Source organism: Perognathus longimembris, chromosome 7, assembly GCF_023159225.1.
Source record: "Perognathus longimembris pacificus isolate PPM17 chromosome 7, ASM2315922v1, whole genome shotgun sequence".
Taxonomy (NCBI): Eukaryota; Metazoa; Chordata; class Mammalia; order Rodentia; family Heteromyidae; genus Perognathus; species Perognathus longimembris.
The window spans coordinates 76,989,721-77,006,797 of record NC_063167.1 but is presented as its reverse complement, the minus strand read 5'-3'; the positions used below and the strand labels follow the sequence as shown (position 1 = coordinate 77,006,797).

Here is a 17,077-nt window from a genome sequence, read left to right as displayed (position 1 = left end):
CAAAGACTTCACATACAGGAGAGGCTCAATAATAGTTACTTAGGATAAAGCTAACAATGAACTTTAAAATGATGATTTTATGGGGCTGGGGATATGGCCTAGTGGCAAGAGTGCCTGCCTCATATACATGAGGCCCTGGGTTCAATTCCCCAGCACCACATATACAGAAAATGGCCAGAAGTGGCGCTGTGGCTCAAGTGGCAGGCTAGCCTTGAGCAAAAAGAAGCCAGGGACAGTGCTCAGGCCCTGAGTCCAAGCCCCAGGACTGGCCAAAAAAAAAAAAAGATGATTTTATAATCGACAAGTGTGGGTGTAGAGAGTATGAGGAGTTCTTTGGCAATGTTTTACAACTTGCCTGTAAGGTTTAAGATACTAAAGTAATGTTTCATAAAATCTTTCTTTGAGAATTTGTAGAAAAAATTTAAAGCAATTTTTATTTCACAATTTTAAAACTAAGTATCTGTCAGACTACCTAGGAGTACAAATTGGCCTATACCACATTGTAACTTCCTCTTGTCAATTAATCCTTTTGTCACTTAAGTTATGTATCACTTACTCTAGGTGATGCATTTCCCCCACCCCCTACGGCCAGGTTTTTAAATACTTGAGAAAAATCAAAGCCAGCATATATAAAATTAATGTTGAAAAATCCCTCATTTAGAAAAAAATCAATATTCTTCTGAATTACAAAAGTGTAAAATGGGAAAAGTTTAATAATTAACAAATTTTCCAACCATTTTGTTACTGTAGAATGTTCTTTATTATGTGGGTGATTCTAAACAGGTTCCTAAGATGATGATGATATCCCTAGCAGCTACAAATTGCATATTTTTGCCATAAGGAAATTAACAAACGCTACATAGTTGGGGGAAGGCAATAGTACTTTTATGAAAAGATAAAATTAAAACTAGAGATAAAAACTATCAAAGAAAAAACCTAACTTTACAAATTATGGTGTTTTTTGTTTTGTTTTGTTTTTGGTAGTCCTGGGGCTTTGACTCAGGTCCTGAACACTGCCCCTAGTTTTTTTTGCTCAAGGCTAGCACTCTACTACTTGAGCCATAGCACTACTTCTGGCTTTTTCTATATATATGGTGCTGAGGAATCGAACCCAGGGCTACATGTATGTGAGGCAAGCACTCTACTACTAGGCCATATTCCCAGTCCCACAAATTAAAAGACATATTCTGTACATCATTTATACAAAGGGCTCAAATTATTTCTGCATGAAGTTTATAGAAACCAAATTTAGCAATATATTTTATTCTCCTAAAGTTGTTATCAAAGGAGCAATGAGCAAACATTCCAATTATGTTTACATTTAATTAGTTAGAATGTCACAGTTCTCCTCACTAGGTGTGTCCATGCACATACAAACAACTCTTACAAATACCCTTCAAGGGAGAGCAGACAATCAACCCAGAAATCCTAATTTTTAAGGCATTCATTTGAAAATATGAATTTGCAATAAAGAATCACAAATTGCTTGCGAAAATTCTCTAACATGAATGAAAAGGACCATGAAGACAGAAAAAAAGCTCCACACTAAAAAAAAATTAATAGCTTCAAATATTAAATATTTCATACTTGAAAGTATAATTCCTATAAAAACAAATATCCATACAAAAAAGAGCTGATGGAAGTAAAAAAAATTATAATCAAAGTTCAATGGATAATTAAAAAAAGATTCCTAGAAAACAGAACAGAATTGCCAGCTAAAAATAGTAGAGAAATTTAAAAGTAAGGAGGTTCAACAATCAACTAAGGATTCCAGGGGGGAAAAGGGAATTGTTTTTAAAGATTTTAAAGAAAACAATGAATTTTTAGGTTGAAAAGAACCTACCCAGTGTCCTGCACAATTAATGATGAAAACAAAATTCTTACCAATGGTCAGTAAAACTGTCAAACACTTGGAAAGACATCAACAATGTAAAGTTTTTTAAATGTTTAAAGCATTTTTTTTGAGGGCAAGTCAGAATCTCTACTAAAGAAGGGGTCATAAGAATGTAGCTAGGTCCAATACTCAATATGACCTATGCAATAATGTACTATTTAACGTTTTTTTGTGGTGGTGGTGGTGTTTTGTTTTTTTTTTTCTTTTTGCCAGTCCTGGGGCTTGGACTCAGGGCCTGAGCACTGCCCCTGGATTCTTTTTGCTCAAGGCTAGCACTCTACCTCTTGAGTCACAGTGCCACTTCTGGCTTCTTCTGTTTATGTGGTGCTGAGGAATCGAACCCAGAGCTTCATGTATACAAGGCAAGCACTCTACCGCTAAGCCACATTCCCAGCCCTATTTAACGTTCTGAGCAAACTAAAATCACTTAGGGTGTTTCCAAAAGGGATGGCTAACCAAACCAGAATTTCTGGTATCGTATACTTGTTAGCAGTTCTTACAATTCCACTAATGATCCTAGTCTCCCCACAGCCAAGGTTGAGAGCTAGGAATAGCAATGGTGCTTCAAAATTCCAGTGAAAAATGGCTTCCAACTTAGAATGCACAAATACATCTAAATTATTAGTTAATGGTGAAATTACAAGATTGTTTCAGATCTGAAAAGTCTCAAAACTTTACTTTCTTTGTTCCTTTTCACAGAAACACAGTTTGCCAAAATAAGAATGTAAAGTTAGGGCAAAGTAATAGCAAACAATCCAGGAAATTGATTATTTAATGCAGAAAACAGATAAAAGAAATTTGTTCCCAAAATAATGATAAAAGCAGTTCAAACATAACTGCTATTCAGTGGGTCTAGAGTAAAACTAAACCTGATCTGATCAGACAGACAAGAAACTACAGGAACACAAGAAGAGGGTAAAAGCAGGCACAAAATTGATTATCTGGTGTGTTTGACCATGTTACAATGTTATCAAGATCTTATAGTATTTCCAAAAAGCTTGAGCTGAACTACAGTGGTAGAGTGCTTGCTTCACATACATGAATACATGAAGCCCTGGGTTCAATTCCTCAGCACCACATATATAGAAAAAGTCAGAAGCAGTGTGTGGCTCAAGTAGTAGAGTGCTAGACTTGAGCAAAAAGCAGCCAGGGACAGTGCACAGACCCTGAGTTCAAGCCCCATGACTGACAAAAAAAAACCTATAATCTACAAACACCAGGGCAAACAAGATTCTGTACAAGAAACTAGCCAAGCACAGCATGTGGCTCAGTATAAATAATAGTTAATATCATAAAGCCAATAAATCTGATTTAACAACAAATTGCAGTATGACATTGAGAAGGTCTTGCACAGTAATACAAAAAAAGGATTTTCTCCTCCCAAATGAGGAAACAAATATACTCTAACACTCAAACATGGACAAAAAGTTACACAAGGTATTGTAACAAAATGCAATCATAAAAGAAGAAACTGTGAAAGAATGTTTAAATATAAGACAAATACCTTTCAATGAGTGTCCCATTTTGAATCATCCAAACATCACAGTATGTTCTAGATACCAGCATTACAGCGATAAGTATCAAATATCCTGTCTAAAATAAACCAAATATAGTCAATTTAATGCATTTTTAAAGTTAGAACAAATATTACCTTGGCAAAAATTTTTGGTTTCAAATTTCAAAGCTTTACTTTATGTAACTTAGTATATAGTTGTCTATATTGTAGTCAATTTTTAAATATAGTTTAAAAGGAACTTAAAAAATATAAATAATAGAAGTCTTTACAGATCATTTAATATTCTTATCCAAAATTCAAAGGTGAAATCTTTTTTTTCTTTTTTTGCCAGTCCTGAGGCTTGGACTCAGGGCCTGAGCACTGTCCCTGGCTTCTTTTTGCTCAAGGCTAGCACTCTGCCACTTGAGCCACAGCGCCACTTCTGGCCATTTTCTGTATATGTGGTGCTGGGGAATCGAACCCAGGGCCTCATGTATATGAGGCAGGCACTCTTGCCACTAGGCCATATCCCCAGCCCCAAAGGTGAAATCTTAAGCAAGTCAAATAATTTACCTTCAAACAAAGACAGAAATATAACTTACAAATAGCTCATAAGTGAAATGTTAAAATGAAAATTTAGTTCAACTTATTAGAAAAATCTCCAATAGTGTCCCTGTCTTCACTAGGCAAGATTGATACGTAAGTTATAATATTCAAAGTACATATGTGAAAACAGAACTAGATAAATTGAGGGGATGGGTGGGAGAGGTAAGAGAGAATGATGAAAAGGGTGACATTAATCAAGATAAATTGAAATCCCTTTGTACAACTACTTAAGGATTTTTTTTTAAAGAATGGAATGTGAACAGAAAAACAAAAGGCAAATTAGGCATATTTGTATAATTCATATAAATGATGGGATGGCGAGGTCTGGAATAGGAAAAGCCACTTATCGCTTTACAAATATGTTAAATATGTTAAACAGACAAAGTAAAACAAAGGAAAGAATAAAGAATAAGAGCAAAGAAAGGGTGAGGATTTACCAGGGAGAAAAATAACTAAAACTATATAAAGAATGGCTGGTATTGCATATCCAGCAGAGTTTATACAACCTAGAGACAAAACACAGACAAAAATCAGAGCAAAGAGCTTTGGGGCATGGAAGGCAGAACTTCTTAGATGGATACTATGTTCCAAATTACAGAAATAAGGGACAACTGAATCTATTACTTAACTTTTACAAAACCAATACTATTTAGAGAAAGCAAAACTTTTAAAAATATAGACTTCAAGTAAAACAAGGCAGTTCCATAGCATGTAAGTATTACATAGAATCATAAGAAGATATCAAAGAGTCTGTGTTGTACCTGCTACCCCAAGGCTTGCTAGTTTGCTGTTAAAGATACTACTTTCCTACCTGATCTTACCATTTGTATGTTAGGTATTCATCCAACAGCAGAAGAATCTACTTACTTAAATGAATACTAACCACAGACATGAATTGAATGCCATGCCAACCTTTAATTCAGATCTTAAATACCTCAATCCAAGATTAATCACTGAGGTATAGAGGTAACAGACAAATGTTTACTTTTTTCTCATTCTAAAATGTTATCATAAAAACAATGTTCTTAGGACCACCACTATTTCCTTACTAATGTGTTTGTGCAATAGAAACTAGGGTTATATGATGTAGGTAGTCCATCCCTCAGCTTTAATATGTGAGAACGTCCAAACAGTCACATGCAGCGTTTTCATTTCTCTAACTCTACCTCCTATCTTCGGTGATTTCTAAGGGAGTTTAATTTTATTTTGCTCTCTTGAACTGGAGTTTGAGTGAGGATGGGTAAATTTTCAACCTAAAAAAAAAAAGAAACCCAGTACCTAAAATTACTCTGTGGCATGGCTAGAGCCAAACAAAACTGGAAAATAAGCTGCAAAATAAGCTTCTCACTCCTGAGGTCTTGTCCATGACTCATTCATTTTACATGTAGCAAATCCTCCATCCTTAAAAAATGAGCATTGATCTGGTAACGGATTAGAGGAGTGATCACTCTTCCCAGAAAAGTTTGTATTTTAAATAAGGGTTCTTCCAAACCAGGTGGGCTGTAGAATTAATAATTAACCATTAGTTATACCTAAAAAGTAATGAAGCCTTCATAAAAAAGATAAGGCAATGTTGAAGTTGTTTATTAAACACACTGTTTGGGGGCAGAGAGGCAGGATGTCAGAGACAAGAGGATGTCACTGTAAATGAATGGAGACCCAGAGCACAGAGCAAGGGCTGGGCTGAGGAGAGGGAAGAGGCAATTCCTCCCAGGAGCTGCAGTGCTTGCTGTGCACTGTATCCTTGTCTTCACTGCTGCTATGAACCAATACTTCTTAAAATTTTAACAACGGGAAGGGAAGCATTGTGTTCAGAAATAAATTGGGCAGAAAAAAAAGAAAGCTTTTAAAATGAGGTCTTAGGAGTATACCTAATTAAAGATCACTGTAACATCCAGGAAAAAAAAATAGGAGGAGAAATCAGACTGTAGTGATTGAGAGGATGAGACAGGAGAAGAATTGGAGGCATGATACATCTGGTTATAGAATGAGAGAATGCTGAGGTAAGGAAAGGCGGTAAGTATAGCACTATTAACCATTAAAATCTTTTTGAAATAATGACAAAAAGCATCAGCTCACTTTCTAAAAATACAGAATTCAGAAACTATTTGATCTAAAAATACATATAAATGTATTTAGTCAACTAAAAAGAAGCAATTCTCAAACGTATCCCATATTACTGATTTCTCAATGTAACAAAAGCTTTGTCTTTGAAAATTGCATCTTGTTTTTGACAGTGCTAATTATAATAAGACAATAGCACTTAAGGTAGCTGCAGTACAATATACTAGTATGCCACAGAAAATACAAGGAAATGATATCTCAAAAGATAGCTTTAAAAATCGACATTGATTAAGAGTACTTGCATGACAAATGATAATTCAGAGATAAATTTATTACTGTTCTGATTTCATGAATCTTGAAATGCTGAACTTTTTTTTTGTGGGGGGGACAGGCTTAGACTCAGGACCTGAGCACTGTCCCTGGCTTCCTTTTGCTCAAGGCTAGCACTCTACCACTTGAGCCACAGCTCCACTTCTGGCTTTTTTCTGCCTATGTGGTGCACAGGAATTGAACCCAGGGCTTCATGCGTGCAAGGCAAGCATTCTACCACTAAGTCACATTCCCAGCCCCCGAAATGCTGAACACATTTAATGTTATAATCTTATAAGACTTACCTCTTTACAAAATGTCCTAGGGACCATGATTTTCAGAATCTGTGACAGTCTTGATAAAAACACCCTGTCCACCACAGCTCGCTCTTTTCTTCCTTCTTTCTATATTTGGAAAAGGAAGAAAAAAAGGCCTTTTAAGATAGCTGTAACAAATGCACAACAATTAAGACTGAAGAACCATATTTAGTGCAAGTCAGTACATAGGCAACCATTAAGATGGATGCTGCATTTAGAAAGCACACATATGCTGCTTTTCATATTCAAACACCGAGTAAAGTGGTGAGACGTAAACATCCAGGAGTAATGGACAAAGTATAAAATAGCAAAATGAAGGCGTGTTTGAAGGAAGAATAACAGTCTGGATGCAGTTACAAAAAAGGTACAGTAGTGAAGGAGGTCAAAGAACAAAGACGTATTGATTCTTTAAAAAAAAATGATTATCCACTTCTTGATTAATAGAAGACGTGTTCTTTTCTAATCCTGAACGGGATGGTCTCTGATTAATTACAGAAAACTTCTACATACCTAGTTTTATCATTTAACACTTCTAATATGTAGTCAGGTGCTAATGGCTCACACAAGAGGCTGACACCTGAGGATGGAGGTTCAAAGCCAGCCTTGACAGCAAAGTCCAGGAGACTCTTATCTCCAATTAACCAGCAAAGAAGCTAGACTGAAGACATAATTCAAGTGGCAATAAACTTGTTGGGATAAAAACAAGCCCAGGGAAATCATGGAATGCTATAAATTCAAACCCTGATGCAACATGAAAAACTAAAGCCAACATTTCCAATATGCAATATGCCAATTCACTATCTCTTCCTGATAAATTTAAAGACAGACAAGGTTCCTTATCTCATGTAGTTCTCATTCTAGCAGAGAAACACAGATAAAAGTAAATAAATAAGTCTTAAGAAATAAAATGACTAGAACAAGATAACCCTAACGATCCTGACATTTAAGGTGAGACATAGTGAAGCCACATGCTTATTTGGAAGGAGAAAAGGGGCAGGGGAGTGAAACACAGGAAACACCAAGAACAAAAACTCAGTACTAGTGACAGAACTACAGCACACACTGAGCAAGATGCTACAGCCAAGGAACAAGAATGACAGAAGGATAGAGCCTCAAGGCCATAGTAAAGTTTGTGTAAGTGAAGAATAATGACTTAAGATAACTTCATAGTCCTTAGAAATCGCTTTGTTCTCAATGGGCCCATGAAAACTTAAGTACCAAATAATTTGCAAACATAAGGAAGAAGTAGCATAAGAACCCGGGGTTAAACTCACCTTGTTTATGAATTTATTACATGCACTTTTAACTAAGCATAGTCAAAACAATAGCACATTTTTAAAATATCAAATGGAATTTCAAAAACAAAGAATGTAAATATCCAGATGCACATTATGCAGCTCAGCTGATGGACAGAAACTCATGAGCAGTCCAATATTATCAGTTGTTTAAAGCACTGATCTGGTGAATATTTCCCTATCATTAATTCTGTGAAAATATGCCTTCCAAAGAGTAGGTAAACATGAATGTGTTTAAGTGATGGAGCGAAAACTTAAGATCTGTTAAAAGGTAGCATGTCATTAGCTGAAGGTGTCAGCATTATGGGAAAAATGAATGAAGTATTCACAGTAGAGTGCTAAACTCAAAGCATCCTACCATTCAGTTTTTTCTCACTGGTGGTTCCTTTGAATCATATATCTGCTCATACCAATGGTCTACAGTATTTACTTCATTATTCTTACAGTAGGGAAAACAAGCAAGAGAAACTTCCTGGAAAAGGCAAGACAGGCCAGAACTCCATCTCATGTCTCATCCTTTCCAGATCCTTATAAGCATAGCTCACTTACTTGGTTAACTACTGTGCTCCCCACCCCTACCTCCAGCCCCATTCTGTGGCTTCAACTCAGGATCTGGGAGCTAGCTGTCCCTGAGCTTTTGTGCTCAAGGCTAGCACTCTACTACTTGAATCACAGCTCTGTTTCTGGCTTTTTGATGGCTAACTCGAGGTAAGAGTCTCACAGACTTTCCTACTTGGGCTGACTTCACACCACCATCCTCAGATCTCAGCCTCCTGAGTAGCTGGGATTAAAGGCATGAACCAGTAGTATGCCCAACACTATTGTAGCTCTTAACAAATGATAGACCAAATAATACTAGACCAACTTTAGTGTAAATGTGTTTTAATTAAGTTACTATCTAACTTGATGAACTGAATTAAATAAACTACTTTCAGTATGTCAGACACTGTGCTAAATGCATTATCTAAGACTCCTAATAAATAGGCACTGTGTATAGTTCAAAACTGTTCAGGGGGGGGCTGGGGATATGGCCTAGTGGCAAGAGAGCTTGCCTCCCATACATGAAGCCCTAGGTTCGATTCCCCCAGCACCACGTATACAGAAAATGGCCAGAAGTGGCGCTGTGGCTCAAGTGGCAGAGTGCTAGCCTTGAGCAAAAAGAAGCCAGGGACAGTGCTCAGGCCCTGAGTCCAAGGCCCACGACTGGCAAAAAAAAAAAAAAAAAAAACTGTTCAGGGGGGAGGGGGAGCCTATACACTGAGAAAGGAAGCCTGACAGCATCTTGTTAATAGGTGCATGATCCAAGGTACTATTCCAATGTCTAAACTTTAGAGCTCTTCTTTTCTAATGCTAGGAATTGAACACAGGACCTTGTGCATGCTAGGCAAGCACTCTACCATGGAGCTGCACCACAGCCCACTTCTGAGATTTAAGAAATCATCATTTAAACACTTTGCTCACATAAGTTTAACAGGAAAATGATAGAAAAGGGAAAAAAAAAAAGAAAAATCTACTAAAGGCCATTTAAGAAATTAAAGTAATAAATAACAAACCAGAAAAATAAAAGTAATTTTCAGGAGAAACAATGACAAGGATCAATGAGAAGTCGCTATCATATGTTAACTCACTTAGAAAACTGGGATGAGTTGGGATTTAAAAGGAAATATTTAAAGTAAATAAATAAAAGGCCATGTGGTGCTGACAATATATATTCATGTATATTCATCAGGAATGTATAAATTGATACTATTATGTATCATTTATTAGAATGGAAAATGTATACTGACTATAAAACATAAAAATAATCCAGCAGATTTACTTTTTTGGAATCTATCCTCCACATATTCCTGTATGCTCAGTTATATAAATGGGAAATAATTACAATTTATAATACCATAAAATTTTAAACAACCTAAATGTACATAATTATTACATTAATTATGGTATATTTATTCATTGAAAGTTATGTACAGGTATAAAATAGGAAATAGCTCATATTCATACAACAGAAAACTATACTATAAATTAACTACATCTCATGCTAAGTGTGGTGGCATATACAAGGCATCTCAACACTGTGGAGATTCAGGAAGGAATATCACAAGTTCAAGGCCAATCTAGGATGTGTAGTGAGTTTGAGGCCATTCTGGGCTACACATAAAAATCCTACTCAAAATTGATGGCACATGTGGTTCCTGCCTATAATCCTAATTACTTAGGACACTGAGTCCTGTAATATTATGGTTCAAAGTCAGCTGAATCAGAAAAGTCCAGAGAGATTCCATCATCAACTAAGCAGCAAATGTCAGACTAGAGACATGGCTCAAGTGGTAGAGCACCAGCCATAAGCAAGAAAGCCAACGAAGGCCTTGAGTGTAAGTCCCAGTACCAGTACCAAAACAAATAAATAAATAAATGTTGAGATTTCCAACTATCAACATGAATGGAGCTAAAAGTCATTGTATAATGAAAATATATAGAATGAGACATATAAATCATTTTATAGTGAATTTATGAAACTTCTAAATATGTACAATAATTCTATCTATATTACTTATGGATATATATATACACATATATACATACCCACATACCCCAAATATATAATGACACAGAGGAATACTAAATACCACAATGAGCAGAGTGCTAACTTTTGCTTTAACTTGTTTAATAATATGTATTATAGCAAAGTAAATGAAGTATTTTTAAAGTCAGACTATCTCTCTACTATTTTCTAACTCCTTTGTTGTTCCTCAAATCTTATATCTTACAAGATTGTCTCACAGTATCCTACCCCAAAGATTATGATTACAAAAAAAAAAGATTAGAAAAAGAATTGTGGGCTGGGGATATGGCTTAGTGGCAAGAGTGCTTGCCTCATATACATGAGGCCCTGGGTTCAATTCCCCAGCACCACATATACAGAAAATGGCCAGAAGGGGCGCTGTGGCTCAAGTGGCAGAGTGCTAGCCTTGAGCAAAAAGAAGCCAGGGACAGTGCTCAGGCCCTGAGTCCAAGCCCCAGGACTGGCCAAAAAAAAAAAAAAGAAAAAGAAAAAGAATTGTTTTTTGGGGTTGGAGAGAGGGGTTGTTTTGGTTTGGGTTTTTTGGCCAGTTCTCTTGAGCCACAGCACCACTTCCGGCTTTTCTGTTTATGTGGTGCTGAGGAATCAAACCCAGGGCTTCATGTGTAGTAGGCATGCACTCTACCACTAAGCCACATTCCCAGCCCCTAAGAATTGTTTTTATGATGCTTCCTCTTACAGGTAATACATTCACTGTAGAAAAATTTTACAATTCAGAGAAGCAAAAATTTAAAAATCTACCCCTACCATCTGGAGACAACAGCTGTTAATCTCTGGCGTATATCCTACCACCTTTCCTTTTAGTGTGTATACGCGTACTTCCTAACAACTTCACAAGCTTAGAGCTAAGATATGGCTTATATGCTTTTTACTGGCAATCATATAATCTAACCTAAAATAATCATGTTCAAACTAAACAACCTGAAAATAAGTATATGCTGAAACAAAATTCTACAGAAAAATAGGAAAGAATACAAGATAAATGAGATGTATCTAGCTGTCCTGGAACTTCAAGACATGTAGCAACTAAGATAGTTTACATGAGAGATATGAGATGTGAGTGACAGATATGTCAGAGACATACTGGACTTACACTTATCTTGTCCCATTTTTTTAAACACTGAGAAACTAAAGAATGAAAATTTTGACAACAATCTTCAGGATATTAAAAGACTATACAATAATACGGAGGAATGAGGAAGATTTAAAGAGACATTAGTGGCTGAAAGCCAGCTTAAATTTACTAAAAATAAGCCATATTACACTGCTCTGATTTTTCCCTTTGTTAAAGATACTATTCTGGTATATTAGCTGACATGTAAAGAGACAAGGCTTCATAACTTTTATTATTGCCATATGTTGTGAGCCACAAATAATGTCAGGCATATAAGACAGGTCAATAAATATTTTTGAGATTGATTTAAAAAGTGAATTAATAAATTACACAAGAATTTTCATCTTGGGCTGGGCCTAGTGGCAAGAGTGCTTGCCTAGCATGCATGAAGCCCTGGGTTCGATTCCTCAGAACCACATATATAGAAAGCGGCCAGAGGTGGCGCTGTGGCTCAAGTGGCAGAGTGCTAACCTTGAGCAAAAAGAAGCCAGGGACAGTGCTCAGGCCCTGAGTCCATGCCCCAAAACTGGCGCGCGCACACACACGCACACACACACACACACACACACACACACACACAGAATTTTCATCTTTCTTATAGAAAAGTTGGCTTAAATGGTGAAACAGGAACCAGGTTTAAATGGCTGGGTATAGTGGCTAATAGCTATAATTCCCAGCCACTTGGAAGGTAGAAATTAGGGGAAATCACAGCTCAGGCAAAAGCACAAAGCCCTATCTGAAAGATAATGAAACAAAAAGGGATGGTGGCAGAGCATCTGCCTATCAAATACAAAGCCTTGAATTCAAACCCCAGAACCACAAAAAGAAAAAAACAGAGTTTGCTAGTTATATGTAGTCATAGCTGAATAAACCACAGCCTGAAATAAAATTTTAAAAACAGGATATTAAGAGTAATAGCTTTGGGAGCTAAGAATGTGGCTTAGCGGTAGAGTGCTTGCCTAGCATGCATGAAGCCTTCCCTGGGTTTGACTCCTCAGCACCACATAGATAGAAAAAGCCAGAAGTGGCGCTGTGGCTCAAGTGGTAGAGTGCTAGCCTTGAGCAAAAAAGAAGCCAGGGATAGTGCTCAGGCCCTGAGTTCAAGTCCCAGGATTGGCAAAAAAAAAAAGAAGGCTATTCTCCATTAAATGAACAGATTCAAGTAAATGCTAGAGAACACATACCAGGACTATACTCCAGAAACAATTATATTATGTAGTAGACAGAGTGATACTTCTAAGTTCCTTTCTAATATTAAAATTCTGTAACTTGTTGCAATTCAAAACTATATGACAAAATACAATCTCAAGAAGTAGATAATTTAAAATTTTTACCTCATTGTTCTGCAATGGTGGTTTTCCACTTTTCTTACTGCAGAATAAAGGAAAAAGAGAAAGCTTTACTTCATTTGCAAACTCTTACTGTCATTAAAATTATTCTAAGATGTCAGAAGAATATACCAAATTCTCAAAATGAATGTCACTTTTATATCTCTACTGAAACAAAAATCCATTTAATAGAATAGTCCAGTTGCTTTTTACTTTTCTTTATTGTCTTTTTTATTTAATGTGCTAGGGATTGAACCCAGGACCTCATACATGCTAAGTAAGTGTTCTACCACCTGAGCCATGCCTCTGGTCTTCCAACTGTTTCTGCACAAGTTGAGTATGCCCTTCCTTAAATGCTGAGGGCCACAGGTGCTTCCGATTTTAGAGTTTTCACTTTTTGAAATATTTGCATATAATTTATCCATTGAATATCCTGAATCTGAAAATCCAGGGTGCTTAACAACTTCCATATTTTAGATTTCTAATTTTCACATCAGGCATAATATTTATCTATTAAATATTATTTATAAAGAGTGATCAGCAAATGTCAACTACCACTACATAGTACTACATTCGGTAATTTTTATAAAACATGTATATACATACAAACACTTTATAAATCCTCCCATGTGAAAGTATATTTCTACTTTTTGTGGGAGGAGTGGGGGTGTGATTGTGGGTTTTGAACTCAGGATCTCACATTCACTTGGCTGGCTTGTTCAGCTGCCCCTCTAACACTTGAGCCATACACCTCCAACCTTGCTTTTTGCTACTTATTTTGGAGATGGAATTTCGCACTTTCCTGCCTGAGTTGGCTTCAAGCTTGGATCCTCTGAATCTATCTCAGCAACCAAAGTAGCTAACAGGTATGAGCATTGAAGCCAGCTATTTCTCCATTCATGAATCAAATCTTGGCCACATGAACTGTTTTGGCCAATGTGACATTAGCAAACTGAAAGCTAGATATGTTGGTGAGACTTTTCATTACTGTGTCAATTATGGGGGTAGGGTGGGGGGTGAACACCTTAAGGGAGAAAATATTTATTATCTAGGTTCCCAGTTTCAAGCCATCATGGCAGAATCAAGAGCAGCTCACCTTTTGGTGACCAGGAAAAAGAAAGCATGCTTCCTCTTTTCCCTCTTACTCCATCCAGGCACCCAGCATATTAGATGGTGCTGCTCACAATGCACACATGCCTAACTAGGGCAGGTCATTCCCACTTAATTTATTGTCACTGGAAATGCACTCATACCTACACACAAAGGTTCACTGTACTAATCTAGCCACTTCTCAATATAATCAAGATAACAGTCTGTGCACTGGGACCTCTCTTACTGCTAGCAATCTCCACCCAAGGAATCCTAGAGTAGTACTCTGATACACACACACACACACACACACACACACACACACACACACACACACTTCTCTACCACAAATGAGGAAGCTAGCCTGGAAAAAGTAGCCCAAGTTTCATGCTCTGCCCAACCCTGATGCCTCCTTAACAATATCATTAATCAGGCTTAAGTCTTTTCCATAACATACTACACCAGGGTACCCTGTGCTTCTACTAATCACATTTTCTTTTTTACTTTTTACTTGTGCTTATTTCCAGTAAACTAGTTCCATGAAATCAGAAGTTACCACAGATTTGTTTGGCTAAATTTGAAGAGATGACACAGCTGGGATGCAAAATGCTTGCCAGAAATCAAAACCAATGAATGGAAGGCACTGAGAACAAGTTTGGGCAGAACTCAAACTGTAACACAGGCCCAACAAAACTCCAGCCAACCAGGCAGAAGCTCTAACTTTAGCAAGTACTGTCCTTCAGAGTACTCTCAATTGGACTGAAATGTCCAGGTCTTCATATCTCAGCTTTGCTCAGATTCCAAAAACATGCAATGCAGCCCCTGGGAAGTCTGCAGCCCCTGGGCAGAGTCTGCAGCTTAGGCAGACTCAAGGAGGACTGCCTCTTGTTTACATTCCTCAGACCCAGGCATCAAGGCCTCTATAAAGGGATTGATGTTCTTGGTCACATTTCATAAGGCTTTTATCTATAAGGCCTTTTACTAAACACAAGTGTCTAGGGAAAAAATTGTTGACATTAATCAATAAAAATCCAAGAGCTGGCTGTCTGGAAAATAAAGCATCTGATGATTGAATTTTAAAAGAAAGAATACAGAAATACTTGATAAAAATAAGTTAGGAACAAACAAAATTTTTTAAAGACTTTTCTTTAACAGTCTGAATGAACTGGATAATTTTACATAAGATTAGGGTTTTCTGAAATTGATCCCCAAGCAGAGAGAAGAAAACTAAATAAGCTAAAAAATTGGGAATCTGGGAAAGTTACCAGATCTCTCTTAACTAGCTACCTCCTCAGAAAAAGCACCAAGCCCAAAAGATTCATGGTGGAATTGTACACAATAGCAGAGAAGAGATAATTACAATGTTGTAACTGTACTAGGGCATAGACCAAGAAGAAGAAAAACTTCTGCAGTACTTTTGCTTCAAGTGAAACACTAACACCAAAACCTAAACAAACAAAAAAAAAACTAGGCATAATGGTTTGTTTTAATTTCAGACCAAGAGAATATACTGCTATTAAAAATTTAGTACTATCATGAATCCTGAAAAATAAACAGACACATAATCACTTTAAGAAGAAACCCACAACCAGCCCTCAAAAACTTCGTGACCTGGCTCTGGCCCTGTTTTCCCATTCATTCTTTTCCCACTGTGCTCAAGTTACCTTAATACATGGGGTTGAACTAGGTGCAGTTACAAATGTCTGACCATTTCTCACTTATAAAATGGCAATTTCACATGCTTCTGCCTAATACTATACACTCCACCATGTCTGTACACACTACCTGCTTCTGCATAAATATTCTCCCTCAGTCATCCTGCTTACTAATTCCCACTTGTCTTTACAACTCAGCCCCTCTTACAGAATACAGTGGCCATCTCTAACAGTTCAGAATGACCTTGGCTTATGCCTACTGTCCTGATGAATGATGCCTCCATTCTCAGTTTCAAAACTGACAGGACAATTAATTACATGGCGATCCATCTTGAATGCATTCTCTGTCCATTCTCTCCCTTCACTGTACATTATCTGTGTCCCCTCCACATGCTGTGTAGTACACATGCCCTTCCTCCCCTACCCATCCTTAGCCCAAGGGGTGGGGGGAAGGTGGCCTGCTTCACTCATCTCTGTATCCATGATGCCAAGGCTATCCCCACCAAAACTCAGGCCTTGTTTTGCCTTCACAAAAGAGAATCCTTTTATTAAAAATTCTTGCCAGTACTGAGGCTTACTCAGGACCTTATGTTCTTGCTTGGCCTTTTCTGATCATTGCTAATGTTCTACCACTTGGGTCACACCTCCACTCTGTCTACAAAAACAACTTTTTAAAATAAAATATACAATTGAAATTAAATAACCACCAGGTTTAACACACTTCACACTGCTGAAAAAAATTACACCATAAGACACACATATCAGTCAGGAGAAATGTAGTTGGAGCAACCATTCAAGATGCTATTTTACTCAGGGACTGTGGCTTAGTGGGAGGGGCTTGCCTAGCATGCAAGAAACCGGGGGTTTAATTCCTCAGTACCACATAAACAGAAAAAGACAGAAGTGGTGCTGTGTCTCAAGTGGTAGAATGCTACCCTTGAGCCAAAAGAAGCTCAGAGGCTGGGAATATAGCTTAGCAGTAGATTACTTGCCTAGCATGCATGAAGCCTTGGGTTCCATTCCTCAGTACCACATAAACAGAAAAAAGCTGGAAGTGGCTCTGTGGCTCGGCTCAAGTAGTAGAGCACTAGCCTTGAGCACAGAGAGGCTCAAGAACAGAGCCTAGGCCCTGAGTTCAAGCTTCAGGACTGGGGGGGGGGGGGTGGCGCAGGGGGGAGAGGAGGTACTTTTACTCTCTTGAAGATGCATGCCCAACTAACACTTGCTTGAAAAGTGGAGTACATGTTAAAACTTGTAGGGTAAACAGTAAGAGGAAAATGAAATAATAACTCCCAAACTACTGGAAGGGGTACAAATAAAATAACAA

At 37.4% G+C, this 17,077-nt stretch overlaps 1 protein-coding gene across 2 annotated transcripts in view; it reads right to left on the bottom strand.

Moving 5' to 3' along the window:
* The window catches only part of Abcd3 (ATP binding cassette subfamily D member 3), a 60,811-nt gene that overhangs the window by 26,643 nt on the left and 17,091 nt on the right, over positions 1-17,077 (bottom strand). For both annotated transcript variants that reach the window (XM_048351999.1, XM_048352000.1), the window contains exons 2-4: positions 13,013-13,049; positions 6,674-6,772; positions 3,399-3,487 (exon numbers count right to left, since the gene is read on the bottom strand). In XM_048351999.1, the coding sequence (XP_048207956.1) occupies positions 3,399-3,487; positions 6,674-6,772; positions 13,013-13,049 (225 nt within the window). The remainder of the gene's footprint in view (positions 1-3,398; positions 3,488-6,673; positions 6,773-13,012; positions 13,050-17,077) is intronic.